This window comes from Salmo salar, chromosome ssa06, assembly GCF_905237065.1.
Source record: "Salmo salar chromosome ssa06, Ssal_v3.1, whole genome shotgun sequence".
Classification (NCBI taxonomy): domain Eukaryota; kingdom Metazoa; phylum Chordata; class Actinopteri; order Salmoniformes; family Salmonidae; genus Salmo; species Salmo salar.
Window position 1 is genome coordinate 38,965,789 of NC_059447.1, and position 21,889 is coordinate 38,987,677.

At 41.1% G+C, this 21,889-nt stretch overlaps 2 protein-coding genes across 2 annotated transcripts; one reads left to right on the forward strand and one right to left on the reverse strand.

Moving 5' to 3' along the window:
- Positions 1-2,292: 2,292 nt before the first annotated feature.
- LOC106607341 (zinc finger CCCH domain-containing protein 7A) lies at positions 2,293-13,228 on the reverse strand. The gene is given in 24 exon segments (XM_045720538.1): positions 2,293-3,061; positions 3,168-3,331; positions 3,446-3,579; positions 3,695-3,803; positions 3,952-4,057; positions 4,148-4,284; positions 4,413-4,486; positions 4,819-5,000; positions 5,385-5,485; positions 6,266-6,471; positions 6,593-6,751; positions 7,079-7,223; positions 7,354-7,385; positions 7,786-8,032; positions 8,204-8,530; positions 8,532-8,575; positions 10,597-10,633; positions 10,751-10,804; positions 10,893-10,973; positions 11,080-11,238; positions 11,343-11,546; positions 11,647-11,686; positions 12,040-12,135; positions 13,036-13,228. Coding segments are annotated over 23 exon segments (3,000 nt in total). The 5' UTR covers positions 12,108-12,135; positions 13,036-13,228; the 3' UTR covers positions 2,293-2,871.
- A 1,719-nt stretch (positions 13,229-14,947) lies between these two features.
- Positions 14,948-16,819, forward strand: LOC106607234 (phospholipase A2). Its single transcript, XM_014203985.2, has 4 exons — positions 14,948-14,962; positions 15,124-15,278; positions 16,020-16,126; positions 16,642-16,819. The coding sequence occupies exons 1-4, from the start codon at positions 14,948-14,950 to the stop codon at positions 16,788-16,790; spliced, it is 426 nt and encodes a 141-aa protein (XP_014059460.1). The 3' UTR covers positions 16,791-16,819.
- Positions 16,820-21,889: the final 5,070 nt, after the last annotated feature.

The following is a 21,889-nucleotide window of genomic DNA, read 5'->3' on the forward strand; positions in this document are numbered from 1 at the left end:
AACTGAGTTTAAATGTATTTGGCTAAGGTGTATGTTAACTTCTGACTTCAACTGTATGTAAGAATGCTAATCATTGATTACAGCTCAGCATTCAAAACCATAGTGACCTCAAAGCTCATCACTAAGCTAAGGACTCTGGGACTAAACACCTCCCTCTGCAACTGGATCCTAGACTTCCTGACGGGCCGCCCCCAGGTGGTAAGGGTAGGTAACAACACATCCACCACGCTGATCCTCAACACAGGGGCCCCTCAGGGGTGCGTGCTCAAATCCCTCCTGTACTCCCTGTTCACTCATGACTGCACGGCCAGGCACAACTCCAACACACCATCATTAAGTTTGCTGATGACACAACAGTCACCGACAACGATGAGACAGCCTATAGGGAGGAGGTCAGAGACCTGACCGTGTGGTGCAAGGACAACAACCTCTCCCTCAATGTGATCAAGACAAAGGAGATGATTGTGGAGTACAGGAAAGGAGGACCGAGCACGTCGCCATTCTCATCGACGGGGCTGTAGTGGAGCAGGTTGAGAGCTTCAAGTTCCTTGGCGTCCACATCACCAACAAACTAACATAGTCCAAGCCCATCAAGACAGTCATGAAGAGGGCACGACAAAACCTATTCCCCCTCAGGGGACTGAAAGGATTTGGCATGGGGTCCTCAGAACCTCAAAAGGTTGTACAGCTGCACCATCAAGAGCATCCTGACGGGTTGCATCACTGCCTGGTATGGCAACTGCTCAGCCTCCGACCGCAAGGCACTACAGAGGGTAGTGCATACGGCCCAGTACATTACCAGGGCCAAGCTTCCTGCCATCCAGGACCTCTATACCAGGCGGTGTCAGAGGAAGGTCAAAGACTCCAGCCACCCTAGTCATAGACTGTTCTCTCTGCTTCATAACGGCAAGCGGCACCAGAGCGCCAAGTCTAGGTCCAAGAGTCTTCTAAACAGCTTCTACCCCCAAGCCATAAGACTCCTGAACAGCTAATCAAATGGCTACCCAGACTATTTGCACCCCTCCCCACACTGCTGCTACCTTCAGTTACTATCTATGCATAGCCACTTTAATAACCCTACCTGCATGTACATAATTACCTCAACACCGTTTCCCCCGCACATTGACACATTATCTCGACAAACCATGGACCTCGCTTTGTGCATGGGGGCAATGTCATGCTGAAACAGGGAAAGGCCTTCCCCAAACTGTTGCCACAGTCAGAAGCAACGAATCGCCTAGAATGTCATTGTATGCTTTAGCGTTAAGATTCCCCTTCACTGGAACTAAGGGGCCTAACCTGAACCATGAAAACAGCCACAGACGATTATTCCTCCTCCACCAAGATTTACAGTTGGCACTATGTATTCGGGCAGGTAGTGTTCTCCTGGGATCTGCCAAGTCCAGATTTGTCAGTCGGACTCTTAGGTGGTGAAGAGTGATTCATCACTCCAGAGAACGCATTTACACTGCTCCAGAGACCAATGGCGGCAGGCTTTACACCACTCCAACCGACGCTTGGCATCGTGCATAGTGATCTTAGGCTTGTGTGCGGCTGCTCGGCCATGGAAACCCATTTCACGAAGCTCCCGGCGAACAGTTCTTGTGCTGACGTTGCTTCCAGAGGCAGTTTGGAACTTGGTAGTGAGCGTTGGAGGCCAGGACAGATTCTTTTTTACACACTATGCGCTTCAGCACTCGTTGTTCCCATTCTGTGAGCTTGTGTGACCTACCACTTTGGGGCTGAGCTGTTGTTGCTCCTAGACGTTTCCACTTCACAATAACAGCACTTACAGTTGACCGGGGCAGCTCTAGCAGGGCAGAAATTTGACTGACTGACTTGTTGGAAAGGTGGCAGGTAGCCTGCCACGTTGAAAGTCACTGAGCTCTTCAGTAAGGCCATTCTACTGCCAATGTTTACCTATGTAGATTACATGGCTGTGTGCTCAATTTTACACACCTGTCAGCAACGGGTGTGGCTGAAATAGTCAAATACACTAATCTGATGGAGTGTCCAAACTTTTGTGTATATAGTGTGTGGTTAGCTGATATGTAAAATACCTTTCCAGGAGTTGTAAAATCTGGCATGCATCTGCAATGTAGTCAGGCAGGAACTCGACTATTCGTCATCCCACAAACCATGGTATTCTTCCTACCACATGCAACCACTGATGAAACTTTTCCACTGATGAAAAGTTCTTCCATTTTAGACTTCATGACAACTAAGCACATTGCATAGAATGTCAACCTACATTTTTTAGGCTGCTACATTAATGAACAAGTACAAAATCAATACTTGCAACGAGAAATCAAGATTTTATTTTGGTTGGTCGGCATCTTCCAAAACCAACAGGGATAAATGCAACAAATTATGGAAATAATGAAAAAGACCTACGTGAACATAATTTGTGAAAGGACGCAGAATTCCATTTGAAACATTCCAATCTTCAGACTTCTGAATCGTATAAAACAAAAAGGAGACGTCATAAGAACCTTTCTTAAAAACTCATACAAAACAAGCCTTTTAAGTCACCTTTTGACATAAAAGCTGTTCTGATAGTGTCTACCCATGCTTTGGCTTCTCTGAACAGGTCATCAATCCATTTATGACAAGCAATCTGTGACGCGTCAATGATTGCTACGTTACGTAAAAGGCAATGGTGCATCTCTTTATCTGTGATAAAAGGAACACAGCTCTGATCATTTGGAACACATGACCAACTGTGTAGTTTCCATTAAAATCAAGCTGTGATCTGCATCTCTCCTCTTAATGGTAGACTAGAGCCTCCCAAAGGTTAACCTGAACCTGTACCTCTTTTACTTAACACTGCAAAATATATTGCATCCCAACATAATCATGGTCATCAAATCATTACTTTATGTCTTTAAGCAGAAAACTATATTTTCCAAAGTCATTGTCATTTGGGGCTATAAGATGGTCTTTTCTTGCTTTGGCCAGTTTCATCAAAAGGAACTCCCTGCGCTCCGTCCATTCCTTTAGTTCCTCGTTTCCATGAGCCAGTTTACACAACTCCTCCTCTGTGCAAGTGCCTTTAAGGTATCTGTGGAAATGGATGCCGTATCAGAAATGTCAGTCACCAATAACACCATTTCCAGTAATCAAATTAGGCACCAGTGACCTAAATAAACGTTGAATTAGCATATTACCTCTCGCAAACTCTGAAGGTGCCAGTGGGGAAGCGATACTGCCAGCAGTTCTGATCGTCTTCAGAGTTAAACACTTTCTCTCTGTGTTTTTCTGAGGTGATGTGCTGCTGCCACTGCCTGTCACTGTTGCAGTTCTTACCACAAAGCCAACAATGGTTGCCAGCCTAGCATAACAGACGTCATCAAGATGATATTAGCATGTTGATGGTTTGTGGTCACTTACAGCATGTTGACGGTTATATATCCATCTGGGCGTGGTTAAAACAGAGATCGCTTACCACCTCCTCAGCATAGTCTGTGGGCATGTGGATCTGCTTCCCGTTCTCCTTGATGGTGCTGTTGGAGGCCTCCTCGCTCCAGCCAGGCTTCTGAGACTGCAGCCAGTGCTCATACAGCTGTTCCATGTCTGGAACTAAATGGACACACACAGTTTAGTATCTGATTAAGTTTGTATTACTCATCATAATACATCACACAGGCATGAACTGCTGTACAAATACTACAGTCTATTTGTAACATGAACTCACTGTTGTTCTCTTTCATGTATGTCCACAGGTCCCTTTCCTCTGTGCTGTGTGCAAATGTGCAGTTTCCGATGTACTGGCACTTTTTGCCAGTAGACACGTGCATACAAATCTGTAAGTAAAACACACACACACACACACACACAAGCACTTTACACGAGGACAAAACATGATCCTCTCTGGGAGATTCCCATACGTGTCAGCTGAGTATGTGGTCAGACCAGTTGTTCTGGGAGCATTTTCAGCCCTCCTAGGCCTACCTCAAACTGAGATGGGATGGGCTTCTTTGTTGGGAGAGGGCGGATCGTTGTCCACTTCTTGCGTTCAATAGAACTCACCAGCACCACTCGTTTGTCTTTTGACCACCTGCAGCACAGGTCAGATGAAATTCACTATGCTGACCAGGCTCATTATTCAAATTGTCCCGAAATGGTTTCAGGGGAGAGAACTACTCACGAATGCCTGGCTTTGGCAGTGCAGTACTTCTTGTTCTTGTCTGCCTCACTAACTTGGCCGTTTCTCCAACACTGCCCACACACAAACTGCATCTTCAGATTTGGGGGTCCAAACCTCTTCAGTGGTGTGGTGAATTGCTGGAATGACACAAAATAAATGGTTTGTGTTAGGTCATGTGGAAAATCTGCAGTCAAATGAACATTAGAAATACATTTAGGAAATAATGCATTTGCTGAATATAGTGTTGTGTACAATGACTGTTTACCAGGGATCCTTGGGAGCCTGCCTCCATGTTCCAAAACCTATTGGCCTCATGGAATATATTTTCAGGAGTGATGCCTATATGATCATAAACAGATTGCAAAGAGTTTTAAAAGGGATGTTCACTTAGAAATCCCACAAAAGTTACAAGAAGGCCATAAAAATAAAAATAAATACTCTTTCCGGCTGTATGTAATAACACCCCCCAAAATTCTGGGCTAATAATGTAAGAAATAACACAAACAAAAACAAAATACTGAAAAGTTGCTTAGGATCTAGAAGCAGAGCTGCCATGGCTGTGTGCTACGGCACCATCTTACAACTGGGAAAAGTCATCTTGATGAATTACCAATAACATTCTTTGATTAGATGCTATTTGAAGGCACCTTTAATAGGTGATAACAGCTTACCTAGCTGGTGCTGCATCATCCACACCTTCAGCTCGATCAGGCTGTGGGCATAGAAGCACTCGTCCTCCCGTACGCAGCCGTAGCGCACCTCATGCCGACAGATGTCCATCTGGTTCTGCGGACTGTACGGACGGATTTTGGAGTAGCGCACAGTGTTCTCCCTCAGAATGTGGACCAGGCACCTGAAAAGCACAACAACTTCTATCAAGTTCACAACCCCCACTGTGCAGAACATAGAATCATGTTACAATATACACAGGTGGGCTTAACGCAATAAAAAAAACTGTAGTTGCCAAAACAAAAAAACCACCTACATTCTTCACAAAATTAAGATTCAGAGAAAAGGTCTGTTTGAATTCACATGCAATTATGCTACAAAACTATACACAATGTTTAGTCGAGTTCGTGTTTCCAAAATGAACATTCTTACAGTATAAGAAAGTTTTTAATTACTAAAGGAACCAGAGCGGTCAGCCACAAACCATCACTTACAAGGTAGACCGCTGCTTAATTCACTTAAAAACCTCTGCATCTCTCAGCATGTGTAAACAAGTGAAATGGCTTACTTTTGATCTTCAAAGGCATGTTTTGTCACAGGGTGAGAGCAAAGAGATGGGTTGTCCTTATTGGTTTTGCTGATTATTCTGGGTTTGTGATCAAAACACACCTGGAGATCAGACCAGATACATTAGAGGGATGAACAACTCTTACAGGACACTACACACAGTACAGGTTTTAATAAAGGGCACAGCTCCCACTCACAAAACACACGCTGAAGGTTATACCAGAGGCAGTAATATGACAGTCAACGTTAGTGTTGTATTAGTGTAATTCCACGGTAACAGAATGACAGCAAAAACAACAAACCGTAATTCTGTTACCAAACTTTGTATCTGCACTGCTCTTCAAGTAAATGTTTAATTTTATATCAGTGGAAATTGTTAAAAGTTGTCCTAGTGCATGGCTTTGTATGGTTTAACTTGGCAATAATAGTTTTTTGTTTGGCATACTTTTAAAAACAGAAAAAAATCGTAGTCTCAGCATCATTGTTACCGTGGAATTCTATTGCTCGTGAGAAGAATGAGGATACAGGATGTGGTTAAAGTCAGGTTATATCAGGGGAACTTCAAGTCAAACTTTCTCTCTATAACACAGTGGTGCTCCACTCCAGTCAGATGTCCTCAGTCCTGCTGGTTTTCATTTCTCCCTGACACTTAATATAATTGATTGTCTAGAGTCCACACACTATTATTCTGGACTGATTAAAAGGCACAACCAAGCATCCACTGCAGCACTCAAGAACCAGAGTTGTGCACCCTTGCTGCTCTAGCACAACAATGGCAATGCAATAAGACAGTCTCAGCAACTTATGAATGAAGACACCCCATTACAGAAGGAACATATCACTTTTTTTATTTTTTTTTACACATTAAAAAACCCAACTTACCCCGCAGAGGAACATGAATATCCCGTGATGCTCCTGTAGGATCTTCGGGACAGTCAGATTGATCTTACTGGTGGGCCCAAATGGATCAAAGAGAAAGTCTCTGCAGATGAAGCCTTTGCGCTCCAGGGACCAAACATCAATCTCCTCTTGGCAGTAGGCAAATGTGCAGTGACCAGGGTACCTGCACCCCTCTCCAATGGCGACATCTACAAGGTCATCGTTTTAGTTAATAATCTCCATAGGCAGCTGAACACTGGCACAGACGGACCATGAAGCGTATTGGAGTAGTAGTAGTATTATTATAGTAGTAGTATTTTCAAGGCTTACCTTTGCAGATGTAGTATGGCCCAACATACTGGGATTTTGTCGGTCTGGGTCTGATCAACTTCCATGACTTGTCTGGTTGATTTTTTATCCTTCCAAGTAATATGTCCTTCTTGCATTTGTGCTCTTCGGTATAGAGTGTAAAATCCAACACTCCAAGCCCTAGTGATAGGATATCAACATGAGCTTTCACATCCAATAATTATCATCATGTCCCATACCCATTTATCAACCCAGTTTCATACTCTTAGATATCGCACAATAAGCAAAACAGACTTATTCATGTACAAAAATATAAAACGCAACATGTAAAGTGTTGGTCCCATGTTTCATGAGCTGAAATAAAACACTGCCCAGTTATGTGAAATCCATAGATTAGGGCCTAAATCATTTATTTTCATTGACTGATTTCCTTGAATGAACTGAAACTCAGTAAAATCTTTGAAATTGTTGCATGTTGCGTTCATATTACATAAAGCATGTTCTTACCAGTTTTGACATAACAGTTTGAGCATGCCTGTTTGAATTCATGAGTATCAGCCAGGGGATTTTTGGCCAGATCCACAATAGCAGGGAGGGGGGTTACATCTGGCATCCCCAGGGCCATTCCCATTGGCTTATCATGGTCAGTCAACTGGAGGGGGAACAAAGATCATGATTTTTTATTTTTTTAAATAAACAAGAAAAACTAAAACGACATATGAACACAAGGTACTGTTGTGAAAATATCAGTGGAACATGAAGACTAGACTAGCTAGACTCACCTGCATGAATGGATGCTGACTATATCCTAGATCTGGGGGGGGGGAAGAAAAATACAATCAGAGACAACATTGACAAAGAGTTTATGAAAAGTAAACAACCAAAAAATCTATTTTCAGTTGATTGGTTTGTCAAAATCCAAATTTGTTAGCAATTGAGATTCCACTATTCAATAAGAAGTTATTTACATTTTAGTCATCTAGCAGACGCTCTTATCCAGAGCGACTTACAGGAGCAATTAAGGTTAAGTGCTTTGCTCAAGGGCATATGGACAGATTTTTCACCTAGTCGTCTTGGGATTCGAACCAGCTTACTGGTTACTGGCTCCCAAGCGCTAGGCTACGTGCCACCCCAGATATAAGGATAGTAACAAAATGTTCAACACATTCGAGAGGTATTACCGTTAAACTGGCTGTATGCAACTCCTTGCATACCTGTCTGAGGCTCTGACATGGAGAGACTATCCAGTGAATCCAATGGAGAGGAGACCCCGAAGGTGTCCAGACCTAAAGAGTACCCGCTGGCTTGTGGCTTGTGGTAGGGAGGAGGCAGAGTCACTGTGCACTGTGATGCCACATGCATAAAGGGGTTCATGTGAGATGGCATAAGGAAAGGACTAGACATGGAATTTGAGGGGGCACTGGTTGGAAAAGGGATAGGGCCTTTCATGGTGGGAATGACCTAGAGGAGAGAGAACAATACACTCTACATTAGATATTGTTTTAACATGATAGTGAAAAGGCCACATTTAAAACAAAAACAGATAAAGAAATATAATTGAATGTGCAAAAAATAAAAAATAAATAAAAAATAAGGTTTTCCTACATTAGCAGCAAACTCCCATGAACGTACCATGGGAGATTCTGTGGGCCCGGGGCCAGCTTGGTCCAGCAGATCATCCAGGTCATCTCCAATAATTTCCGCATCGAAGTCCGGGCGAGACTTTTGCATTGGCAAATGGTAAGACTGGGTAGGGCTGGCTCTGGCACCATTGACCAACGTAGGCATGGGCTTGGAAATGGGCATAGGCAGGGGCACCGGAACATGAATGGGCTCTGGGGTGTGAACCTCAACAGGCGAGACCGAAGGGATGATGCTGACAGGGGGGGATTCAGCTTCTATTCTCTCATTCCGAGGGGGGTGCACCTTCATGGCTGCCAATGGGTCTAGGCTTGGGGGGGGCTGGGTCTGGACCATCAGTTTCCTGAGGGGGCTGATTCACTTCTACAACACAGATGGGAATTTGGAAAGTGCAAACATGATTTTTTGCAACAAGACCTTCCCCCTTTAAAAAAGGTCCAATGCAGACGTTTTTCTCTCATCAAATAATTTACGGGTAACAACTCAGTAACTTACTGTGATTAATTTTAATTGAAAACAGTTACACAATTTTAAAATAACTTCTTCGCAAACAGCAATTTCTCAACTAAGAATTTTGCTAGGACTGTCTGGGAGTGGTCTGAGTGGGGAGTGGAAATGTGGAAAAAAAGCTGTTATTGGCAGAGGTTTGGAAATCTCTCTTATGGATGGGTTGGTTGTTTATCAACAAAAGTGATGCGTGTGCAACTATGGGGCAAAACAGACAGGGTTGGCTTATTTTGTCACAAAATGTTAATTGAAAACAAATACATTTGCACAATGAGCAACTGTCTCAAGCACACTGAACAAATATATAAAATGCAACATGTAAAGTGTTGGTCCCATGTTTCATGAGCTGAAATATAAAATCCCAGAAATGTTCCATATGCACAAAAAGCTTCTCACAAATTTGTTTACATCCTTGTTAGTGAGCATTTCTTCTTTGTCAAGATATTCCATCCACCTGACAGGTGTGGCATATCAAGAAGCTGATTACACAGCATGATCATTACACAGGTGCACCTTGTGCTGGGGACAATAAAAGGCCATGTGTCACACAACACAAAGCCACAGATGTCTCAAGTTTTGAGGGAGTGTGCAATTGGCATGCTGACTGCATTAATGTCCACTGGGGGAGGGGGGGCTGAGGAGTATTTATTTCTGTGATAAAGCCCTTTTGTGGGTAAAAGATTCACTCATTGGCTGGGCCTGGCTCCCCAGTGGGTGGGCCTACGCCCTCCCAGACCCACCCATGGCTGCACCCCTGGCCAGTCACGTGAAATCCATAGATTAGGATCCATATTTATTTATTTCAATTGACTGATTTCCTTTATATGAACTGTAACTCCGTAAAATCTTTGAAATTGTTGTACGATGCGTTTATATTTTTGTTCAGTATACATTGTTACAGTTGTTGGTTAGCTAGCTAGGACATTTTTGCCATATCAGCATAGACATGACAGTCAAAACAAGACATGGTATCAATAACAATATACAACGAGTTGAAGCGAGCTTACTATAATTCCACACATGGCAGCTTCTTGTCATTGTTACTAGCTATCTGACCGTTCAGAATCATAACAACTCACCCCTTCCAGCCACGTCAATGCACGTGCATCATTTACGTGATGTCAGCCAACCCATCTATTGGTCTATTAACTAATTTAGCAAGGCAGGCCAAAATTCCATCCCACCAAAACAGCCTGAAATTTCAGGCAGCTTTTTCAAACAGCTCTTACACTAAAAGGGCATTATAATTTTTATAATAATTTCACAGTATTATTCCAACCTCATGGTAGAAATATACACTGAGTATACCAAACATTAGGAACACCTTCCTAATATTGAGTTGCGCACCCCGCCTTTTGTCCTCAGAACAGCCTCAATTCGTCGGGCCATGGACTCTACAAGGTGTCGAAAGCGTTCCACAGGGATGCTGGTCCATGTTGACTCCAATGATTCCCACAGTTGTGTCAAGTTGGCTGGATGTCCTTTGGGTGGTGGACCATTCTTGATACACACGGGAAACCATTGAGCGTGAAAGACCCAGCAGCGTTGTAGTTCTTCACACAAACCGGTGAGCCTGCCACCTACTACCATACCCCCTTCAAAAGGGACTTAAATATTTTGTCTTGCCCAGTCACCCTCTGAAATGGCACACATTCACAATCCATGTCTCAATAGTCTCAAGGCTTAAAAACAGTGGCGGCTGCTGAGGGGAGGACGGCTCATAATAATGGCTGGAAAGGCGCTAATGGAATGGGATCAGACACATATCAAACCTGGTTTCTACCATTCTACTCAGTGTAAACAAAACACAGGAAAAACACATTTGACTGCACTGGGCCTTGAGTAAATTACTCAAACTAAATCACAGAATGTCTTACCAATTTCTATATCTTCCACAGACGTAGATCCATGAGACTGAAACAAATAAAAAGAACGCTCTTAAAATCTTTACTTGCTGGTACACCACGTTCACTTGGTGCAAGTAATCTGTATTGTGTGCGGATTCCCACAAAGAAATGGAATGCCCTTTACCTTGTCATTGGATGCACCTGAATAACTTGATCCAGGCAAAACATTTAAGGCAGGCTGTTGAAAGGAATGTCTCAAGGTTAGATACTAAGCCACATACTGAAGTAGCCCATGTGCCATAATTCATACTCACACATACTCTCACCTTATTCCTGACATAGGCTTTACGGATTTTCAATCCCAACATTTTGGCCAGGTCCTGAGTCAATCGTATGACATTGGGATCCTGAAAAAAACAATCACATATTAACAATAAGGATTATGAACTTAGGACAATAAAACAAACAATCTACAAAACCTTATCACATGGTATATTTTCTCTGCGGTCTCACCTGAGGAACTGCAAGGGAGCACTTCGCTACAGCCTCATAGGCCTCTTTATGCCTGCCCATCTCTTTCAAGGCTCTGGCTTTCCTATAAAGAGCTCTATGGTTTCCCTCATTCAATTGAAGAGCTTTCTCACAGTCTACTAATGCTTCATCATGCAGACCCTGAAATTAAATTCCCAAATTATACCACTTTTTGAACAGAAAATAAATAATACTTCATTCATAAATGTAAGACAAAACACACCACTTTCTTATACCTGACTTACCGGTACTATGTTCAAGTAAGCAGCAGCTCGATTGGCATACAGCTTTTCCAACGTTCCAGTAGGTACACTGATGTCTTCCGAATCTGCATATTCTGCTATGCTCAAGGCCTCAGTGTACATTTCTATAGATCGCATCCATTCCCCTTCATTGAACACATCATTTCCTTCACAAAACAGATTCCTCACAAGGTCCTGAATGAACACCTGAAAAAACAAATTCAACTTCTAAATACCTAGATATGAGGTGCATTCTGAGCTTCATATGTCAGTAATGTAGGTGCTGCCATTTGGGTTGCAAAGTCACCTCATATCGTTCCTGAGTTCCAGGATAGGGCAGAGTTGACCTAGAAACAAACAAGTTCAAACTTAGATCTCCTTCCGTTGACACTGAAAACATGAGCTTATTCAAGTGTTACACCATTCAAGGACATCGTGGAGTAATCTTTTCCCAAATAATACAATTCCAATATTACTCACATTGAGGCACAAGATCCAGAAATTGCTAAACATCTGACTTGTTGTACAGTTCCAGGCAGTTACCACCATGCAAACACTTAGGCTGTACTGTAATTCTCTTCCCCCAAGACCATCCCTTGGTGGCTGACAACAGCTCTGTAGCCTGATTTCCCTATGCGCTCAACCAATCAGCATTCCCTAGGTACACTGACTTGGACTGGGGAGTCCTGATCATACTCACTGGATGAACTGCAGCCCATTCTGAATATCCTGCCAGCGACTGCTTCGGTCCTGACACAGGATTGACATGTTCACCTGTTACTTTAGGTCCTGGTCTCTGTCAACACAATATGTCATTTTAAAAGTTAGTTAGCTTGCTACTTAACATGTTTTAGGCCTACTCGGAGTATAATTGTATCATTGTCAAAACCGTTTTGTCGTAGGTTTTGCATACAGTAAGAATACGTCCAAACATACATGTTCATTAAGTTACTCACTCATTAACTACTCATATAAAGATGAGACAATTCCCATCCTGAATTTGTATAAACGTTAAACAGGTGAAAATTTAACAAAGCATACGACAGCCTCGAAAACCCACAGCTTTAAATTCGCCATGCCTTGAACTTCCTGTCTGTCGTCTTCACAAGCTAGTTAGTTAAAAGTAATCGGTCAATATTTCGAGAAGATAAAAATCTAACTAGCTAAAGTGAGTCTGCTTACGACTGACAACGAGTTTGGCTATACAAATCTACAGTACAGTAGTTGGAAGAGTTGATCCTGGACGAACGTTATGAAGTGTACATTATCACAAGTCAGCCCCATAACGTCAGGAAATGTTCGATACCCACTGACTTGTAGCTAACTAGTTAGCGTCTAAGTCGAACAAATACCTCAACCTAGGTAGGCTAGCTTAACTAAATTAGACTAACCGATCTGGCACGAGAAAGATATTGATATTCTAAACACAAACAGTATGCAATGTGATTGCTAGATAGCCATGGCTATAGCGTTTACAGTTACATGCTTGTCAAAGATAACGTTCACTAGTAGAGTACCTGTAAATTTTTCTACAGTAACGTTAGCTAGCTTCCTACCTAGCTAGTTATCAATATGTCGGGCGGGAGATGCAAGTGAGCTAGCTACAGTACATGGCTGTTAGCGGTGTAGCTAACAGCTAGATAGCAAACTAGCTAGTTAGCCATCTTACAAATAATGACATTTAAAATATGCTCACCCTTAAGAAATATTTAGGTGTAAAAAAAAAAGTCCACACCTAAATGAGTACAGCTTAAGATGTATGATCTGTTCCCTGGCCAGCATTAGTGATTTCTTGAGTGTTGGGGACACGAATCATAATGTGGCCTGATCTCTGGCCTGACGTTTTTCATGTTTGCTAGATTCCATACTTATTCGAGGAAACAGGGCCCCCTGTTGACCACAAACGGTGTTCTGACTTTTTACTTTAGTAAACTATGAAATTACAGTGCTATCTATGTACATGATGAGATCTTGAAATGTCAACAAATAAATATAATTTCATATTAATTATTAACGGAAATATAGCATGCTATACAACCTTTTGACACAGTTGACTTGCTGAGCCTTTATGAACATGTTTTCTGTGAGGAATTGCAATGCAATAAGGCTGTTGACATGATAAAACAATGACCACAGACATTAATTTATTGATCAATTAGACCTACGTCTAGTATTCTACATGGCATTAGTCCTGAACTGAAGTCCTTGGTCTTTCAGAATCTGAACAAAAGTCATTTAGCAATTGGCTTTAAGTAATGCTAAATGATGGACTCTGGGGTGATTCTAACAGAGAGGGAACTCAAACCAAATTCAGACAAGTGTTCAAGGATTAGTTTACAGCAGATTATTACCGAGAGGAGGAGGGGATGATGCTCAGGAGATTATTCAAACCAGACTATAAAAAAAACTCTCCACTGCACTGAATGCCTATGTCCACCAGAGTGTAAATAAGCAGCAGTACATGCAGACTCCCTCTTGCACACCATGCCTGCGCTTTATCGGATACCTCTACTGTTCTCTGGTAAATTGCTGCTGGAATTTCTTTAACTTTTTAACACATTTTGCAGGGAATGATTAAGAGGGAGTGAGGGGAGTGAAGTAATGTTAAAGGACAATTTTATGAGTGCCTTCAGAGATCTAACATGAAGGAACTTAGATCTGTTATAGTCTGATGATTCAACTCCTTAATTTCATACAACAATACAACTGTATCATCTTGAAATGGTTGAATCTTTTATTTCAATAATCTTGAGATCTTTATATAGAGCTCATTTTATGGTATAATTTTTACTTTAACACATGTTTAATGATTTAACAAATCAGTACCAATGTCAATTGCCATGTCTTGTATGTTGACAACTAATATGCACATTACAAATTCATGTTAATTTGATCTGGGAAAAGAGGTTATAGAACTAGACCAGAGTATAAGAGTGTAAAGGGAAATTCCAGCTGAACAAAAAGGAGAGCAGTCCCATAAAAAAGTGTGAAGTTGTTTTGTATTGTGGGAAAGGGGTTTCATTTCATAAGCTATGGTTGTCTAAAAATATCAGTATCAGAGAAATTATATTCAATCATAAACATATTTGGTTTAATACAAGTTGCAAAAAGGAGACACCCCAGCATAGAAGCACAGAAAACGAAGTCAAAACAAAAGACAGTGACTTTGCCAGCTGCTACAGAATCACGGTGTTCCTAATGTCCTTGTACCTTCAGTAGCTCTGGCGTCAATCACTATCAAACGATATGAGAACAATCCATAACATTCAGTGACAAGTCTAGTGACCATCAACCCGTACACAAATGAGTGTCACAAATAGAACACTGGAAATCATGTGTCTGACAGAAAGGGAAAACATTAACATTTGCTAAGCATTGTGTTTATTACTCTTAACTGAATATGAACTTCATTCGTCTTAAATATTCCCCATTACAAAGAGCATCTTTCTTGGAAAATGTGAGGGACTTCTCCAGGCTTGCAATATAGACTTGTAATAATACAGCATGTCCATTCAGACACTTTGAACACTTAGACATTCAGAATCATTTTCATATGAGAGACTAATCACAGCGCTACACTTCTAAATATTCACTTGATGACAGGAAATATGACTAAAGAGATAGTATGAAGCAAATGGCACATACTAAGCAAGGCTGCTACATACAGACAAGCATAAGCAAGTGCACATTTTGAACAAGATGTATGTATATGTAATTGGTGTACATGTGATGCGCTGAGTTTCATGTTCTTCTTCTGTTGTTGTTGTTGTTGCAGTGGTGATAGCCTCTATGGCACTGGCCCCCACGAACTAAGAGAGGGCTACTGGAGCTGGCAGGAGTCATCAAGTGCAGCACAGGCAGATCAGCCCTGGCTTATATGATGTATGGCTGCTACTGTGGACTGGGGGGGCAGGGCTGGCCCAGGGATAAAGCAGACTGGTGAGGCAGTAGGACAGAGGCGCGATGAGATGTTCTAGCATGTAAAAGTCTGGCATGTTCTGTGAAGCTGATGATGTATTACTGAGCTATATAGTTGTAATGATGCGTTATAAACATGTTAGAAAAATATATATTTTTGGGGGGAGTGCCATTTCATAACAAACTCAGATCATTTAGAGTACCACTGAAAGAAAACCCCCTCAATCAACTGTTCAGTCTGGTAGGCCACAATAACAACCTGCATTATGCGATGCAGTTCAAACTGCAAAGTGTATCATTTTGGGTTTTGTTTTGAGGTTTTGCCCTCCTGTCAATTGGATATTTGGAAATAGACATGCACAACCAGCGCTCCCACACCCAAAATCCTAACCATAACTTCCTTCTGTCCACTAATCACAGACATGAACGCCCACAACACCGTTAAACTACAGAACCTCCAGCCTCCAGATCTCTCACAGGCCTGCCTACTAACAATAGTTGAGCCCATCCTCTTTCATTTCCTTTTGTTTTAAATAGAGCTGCTGTTGGTCCAAGCTACAATAATATGGAAAAACGCCCAGTCTCTGCCTTTTCAGTTAATAGTTTCTCAAACATTATTTATACAATTATGGTTTTAATTGGGTATTTTTTAAACGAGAAAAAGGGACTCTATTACTAATGTAGTGCATCACTGAGACAGCAAATAGTTGTTATAATGCTCTGTTTTAAGTGTTACGGTAGTGTATTTTTTCCTTCATTAAGGTGCTGTCACAAACATGACTGCTGCTACAGAGATGCAGAAACTGCTGGTTGCCAAACCAAGACAGGAAAGTATCAATGGACATGTGAAGACAGGACTGCAGAATGTGGTAAGCCATCTCAGTTTTATGCACATGAATGAGACATAATGATTAAATCAAGCTGAGTAAGCCTATCCCTCCCCTTACAGAGGTGTGGTCATTTAGAGAATGAAAATACTGCATGCTATGACCTTGTCATTTTTGTATAGTTTTGCTGTTGGAAATGAATGGGTATTTTCAGTGCATGGAAAATAACAGATATGTCATCAACAAACATCTGAGTAGTTTACAAACACTGCAGACATTATAGGGGACGGGAGGGCTAGGAGGGAATGGGCACGAAAGGAATAATTTCTCACCCACATTTTCAGGTATTTTAAGCTCTCACCATAATTGCTAATCGCAAAAGCACATCGGACAAGCAACACAGTTCAGGATGTTTACGGTGTTTAATTGAGCATCAGACATTTTCTAACATTTCTAAAACTCAGAGTGTTTCCTTCATATCCTCCACAGACCACTCCTTTCACATCAACTGTCATTTAAGGAAACTACTCACCCACCTAACCCTCTTTTCATTCCAGATGATCTCAAGGACAAATGTGAGAAGATTCTCTGCAAATGTTACAGGGAGGCAGCCAAATGCTTGAGAAAGGCACCTTTCATACGGAAATATGCTATGTGGCCAGACTTTCTCTGTGGGTGTACACTGCCGACATGTAATATCTACTGATTCAATAAATGTACACTTGTTGATTTTTACATTTGCTGTGTGTCTATTTATGTTAATAGAATATCAGAAGGATCTCCTTCACAACATTATAATGACATGTAACAGCAGTAATACTTCAGGGAATTTTGTATTGGTATCTCCTTTTTTCCATTTATATGAAAAGGAGAAATATGCTTAAACCACTATCACAGTGTGACTATGTCATTAGATAAACAAACTGTGCGATGAGGCTCTCCAAATTGAGTATAAGGACCAGAAATTACAAGCACAGGTAACAAACTAGTGTACAAAACAGAGAGAGCTCAGTAGTGGTTACATAACATCCCAGGGTTTATTCTTAGGGGGTGAAATGATGCAGCCAAGGTGAGATCAGGTTGCCTAAGTCAACAATAGTGTACTTATGCCCGGGTGTGTTGTGCCTTACCTTATACTCCCTGAGGTTCTACCGAGGTCTCTTTTCCACTGCTCTAATCCTCTCTAATTAACCCAGCATGATATTTCACCTCTTAAAAGGATTCTAAAAGCATCCTGAGGTTTTCACCTGATTTACGTTATCAACTTAATGTTTACTTTGCTGGAGCTCAGTAGCCGTAAAGTATAATGTACAGCACGTGACCAACAGATGGGGATGTTGAATGTTTACTGCAAAGCTAAGATGCATGTTCATGTTACAGTTTACAGCAAAGATGCAAACACATTCATACACTATTAGTAGCATACTGTATACTTAGATCTAGCCTAATGAATTTCTATCTAAGGCAGACCTGGGTGCAAATACTATTTAGGGTATTTCAATTACTTACAAAAACACGAAGTGAGTATTTTGATATTTTTTACTTGAAAATACAAGTAGTTGAATATTGCAATGTACTTGGAAATACACTTTAAAAGTATTGACATGTATTTGAAAATGCTTCAATACACAGACAAGTATATTTTCGAATACAAATATTAAAATACTCGTTGCATTTGTCCCCAGGTCCATTTTGGTCCTAGGGGTATTTGAAGTAACTGAGGATGGCTATTTATATAATTATTCAAAAATACTTTCAAATACTTAAAATTAAAGTAGCTGATTTGGCGAAATCATTTGAAAATACTCAAATACACAGAAATATGCACGTATTGAACCCAGGTCGGCCCCGAGGTAGATCAATTTCTTGTCTACCTTTGTGGCAGGTGACATATGACCAGCATAGGGAATGTCAAATTTGAGGCAACTGAAGTCTGTCTTATACTTTATTTGGCCATGTTTTGTCCTGCGACGGTGCATCTGAAATGAATTCCTAACTTGAAATGATTGAGCTGTTTGGAATGTTTTGGTATTTCTGTTTTTGGGCATGGCTCTTTGAAATGCTTAACGACAACAATAGCCTTAAAGAGATACATTTCATTAGAAACCCAAACTCCTGTAATAAGCTGGATATATCATACAGATGCTATGACTATAAGTAGTCTGTATAGAAGTCCTGCTTTAGTCTAATCTACAGCGGTATGTGTTCGTATTCTGGGAATGTTGTGCATTCTCCTTTGGCAGTGCAGATGCAGCTCCACAGATGCTCATGAAAGGAATCTGGCTCCCCCTCTGGGCACAGGAAACACAGGCTGCTTCGTAATCTGCTGTAGGTAGTGTCAGCGAGTACTCAGCACCAGTAGGTGGTGTCATACACATAGTTAACTAGACCTGAAGGGAGAAGGGACAAGACAACACAGATGTTTATTGTGTCTGAATCATATTTCAATTCAATTGATAAGAAATAAATAGTTGTACTTTAGTTTGGCTGAACATTGTGTCTACTGTTGTACCTCATGTAAGGCACAAGGACCCAAAATGAATTCAAATAGCTTCCCAATAAGTGTGAGCAGTAGGGTCAAGAGATAATTATTATGTCTGACTCCTATTTTGAACCCCAACTATATTGCACATAAATTCCTTTCCACTTATATGACCCGATGATGCTCTCTGTTGCTATATACTGTATTACACTACTGACCAGTAAACTCAGAAGTACAACGGTCTTCATCATGAGAACTAATGTAAACAACCATATTAGTGTAATCTGATTACTTCAGTAAGTGCATCCACTTTTCACAGAGCACAGTGAAGTAGCTAAGCCTGTGTGTCCCATTTTCTAGCTCACACTGGACACTCCCCATACGGAAAAAAAAGAACATTAAAATATAATTTTTTAGCTACATTTTGGGGGATATATGTCAAATATTTGAAATTGGCCCCCCAAAATATTTAATAACTTTTAAATACATTACAACATATATTACGGAATGTATAAATATAATGTATATATAAACATTTGCATCACAATATATGTTAAATGCATCAGAAAATCTATTTAATGTATTTCAAAATACATTCTGAAATACATTAAAGAGTGTATTTATTGATGTACTTGGTAAATATATTTTTTTATGTATTTGGAAATGTTTTGTCAAATATATTCCAACATGCATTTAAATGTATTTGTAAGAAATACATTCTTAAATTAAAATGTTGTCACGTCCTGACCAGTAAAAGGGGTTATTTGTTATTGTAGTTTGGTCAGGGCGTGGCAGGGGGTGTTTGGTTTGTGTGTTTCGGGGTTTTTGGTTTATGTTCTAGATTATCTATTTCTATGTGTTTATCTAGCTTGTCTATTTCTATGTTAGTTTTGTCAATGACCTCCAATTAGAGCCAGCTGGTTGTTATCTCTGATTGGAGTCCATATTTAGTTGTGTGTGTTTTCACTTGTGTTTGTGGGTGGTTGTTTCCAGTATAGTCTGTGCACCTTATTGGACTGTTTTCGTCGTTTGTTTTGTTTAAGTGTTTTTCCTTTAATAAATAAGAAGATGAGCACTTTACCCGCTGCATTTTGGTCTACTCCTTACGACGTCCATGACAAATGTATGGCAAATATTTAAAAAAAACTGCCAAATCATATTGTAATGAAATGGTGAGTGTCTTAACAATGAAACTTCAGTAGGCTCTTTAGTATCACATGCACTTTTGTCAGTGTCATTAAGACTGTAGAACTAGCACTGTACAAGCTTAACCTTTCTTCTTTGGTATTATGGCGGTCAGCAAACAAATGTTATAGGTGCATGCCGCCACCAACTGTATTGGCTCTAAATAAGCCTACTATTCTGTAGTATAAATTCATTACACATTGTGAAGAAATTGCCCTACCAACCATTAAAACCTCATCACTATTCCACTACTTTGGCCCTATCTGATTCTACACCAGGCCAACAGCCTATGAGGACAGGACACTATCATTCAAAACACCTTGTAACTCTTTTTCAGTAAAATCTTGTACACCCAAGTATTTCTCTGCAGCTGCAACCACAACATCTATCTTCTGTGATTTCCGTTTCATTCCTACTGTACAGGTGACAACCATGGCCATGAACGGCAAGAAAACAACCTTACTGAAGCACGTTATTCCTATCACTCTCTATTGACCTCTGCCTACTCACAGGGATCCTCTTAGGACCCCTCACCCTGGACCCATCTTCATCTACTACTCTCTTCACTGCTTCAGCATATGACACCTTCTGTACTACTCTGATCCTGGTAACCTAAACCTGCCTTTCTCTCACCTGACCCATCTGAGACAAAGCAATGTGTACCCCTACTATGGGTACCCCTACAGTTTACACACACAACTTTTTCCAACGACACTAAATGTTCCTTCTGCACACTTCTCACATCTAGGAATCTCCATCATACTCACAGCTGCCACATGACCATAACTTGACTTTATCTGGTAAAAACTCTGCATCAAAGCTCAGTAGTACAGAGAGTGTCTTCTCTGTTTCACCACGCTCTCCACCGGGTCTGCATCGCACCAAACGGCGGGTGTCACAGACACCGGGAATCTTCACCTTCAGTTGGCCCTCCTCAGCACTTAACGCCACTCATCACTCCTTTCAACGGCGCCCTGCACCGGAGAGGAAAGCAAGTCACAGTTCTTGTCCTTCTGGATGGCAGAAACGCAAAAAATAAACATGATTCCACTTCGAGTCACTCTCACCGACCCAACATTCTCCAACCTCTTCTCCACTCAACCCCGACACCACATATGGATCAGCCAGAAGGCAAGGACACATTCTCTCCAAAACTCTCACGTACACTTAGCAAAAAAAACAATTTATCCTCATCGGACGAGGCTCAAACTCGGCAGTCTTCCTGACACCTGCCACCGCAGTTAATTCATCCTCAGTCTCGTCATGTTCAATTTCCTTCTCTATCACTCTATATTTACTCTTAATATGTTCCACTTTATTCCTTTTTTTCCTACCCACCTCAATGGGTTCCCCTGACTCCATCCCCAAGTCCAACAACCATTCAGGTGTACCCACCATCTTGCGACTCCCCAGCAGCTTAACCTTTACAGAACACAATTTAACACATTAACTGGCATGACAAACCATCTCATGGGAAACTACACTCCCAACAAGCCATGCCTCCAAACATTCTAATAGGCTGCCGCCAATTATTGTACTTGACACATACCAAAAGTGTACCAAAAGCACTAAGAAGCATTTAAATGACTACATAAATGACGACACACGATACATTATCGGTCATGTAGTGACAGTGTGTGACAAATAAACAAACTTAACGAGAGCATTGCAACCAACGTCCAACTTAACGTGTACTGGGTAGCTTTTGCATTCAATTGGTCCTCCCTGTTGCACACAACAAGCTTCCATTCCTCCGGTCATGGCAGATCTAACTAGTAATTACCAATGACTAATAGGGGGTGCTGTTTTGAAGCCACCGTGTCTCCATCTTGGCAATCCCCCACTGTTGTAATAAATATTGACGAGTGCATTGCAATCAACTTCCAACTGGCAGAACTTAACATGTACTGGGTCGTTCCACGAAATGAGTGCCTTTTAAATGCATTTGATATGTTAAGTTGAAATGATGCAGCAATATTGCATTTTAAAAGGCTGTTATATGAAATGAAGTGCCCTTTAATATAGGTCACGTGGAGAATTCAATAAATCAAATTTTCAATATGAATATAGACTTGCTAAAGTGCCAACATTGAGCATTTTGACATATTCCAATGTGCACCCTCTGACTTCTAGTAACA

Excerpts from the sequence above, each read along its gene's own strand:
- LOC106607234 (XM_014203985.2), top strand. Across the intron at positions 15,279-16,019 it reads CCCAGGGATAAAGCAGACTG|GTGCTGTCACAAACATGACT; the intron begins GTGAGGCAGTAG and ends TCCTTCATTAAG. Across the intron at positions 16,127-16,641 it reads AGACAGGACTGCAGAATGTG|ATGATCTCAAGGACAAATGT; the intron begins GTAAGCCATCTC and ends TTTTCATTCCAG.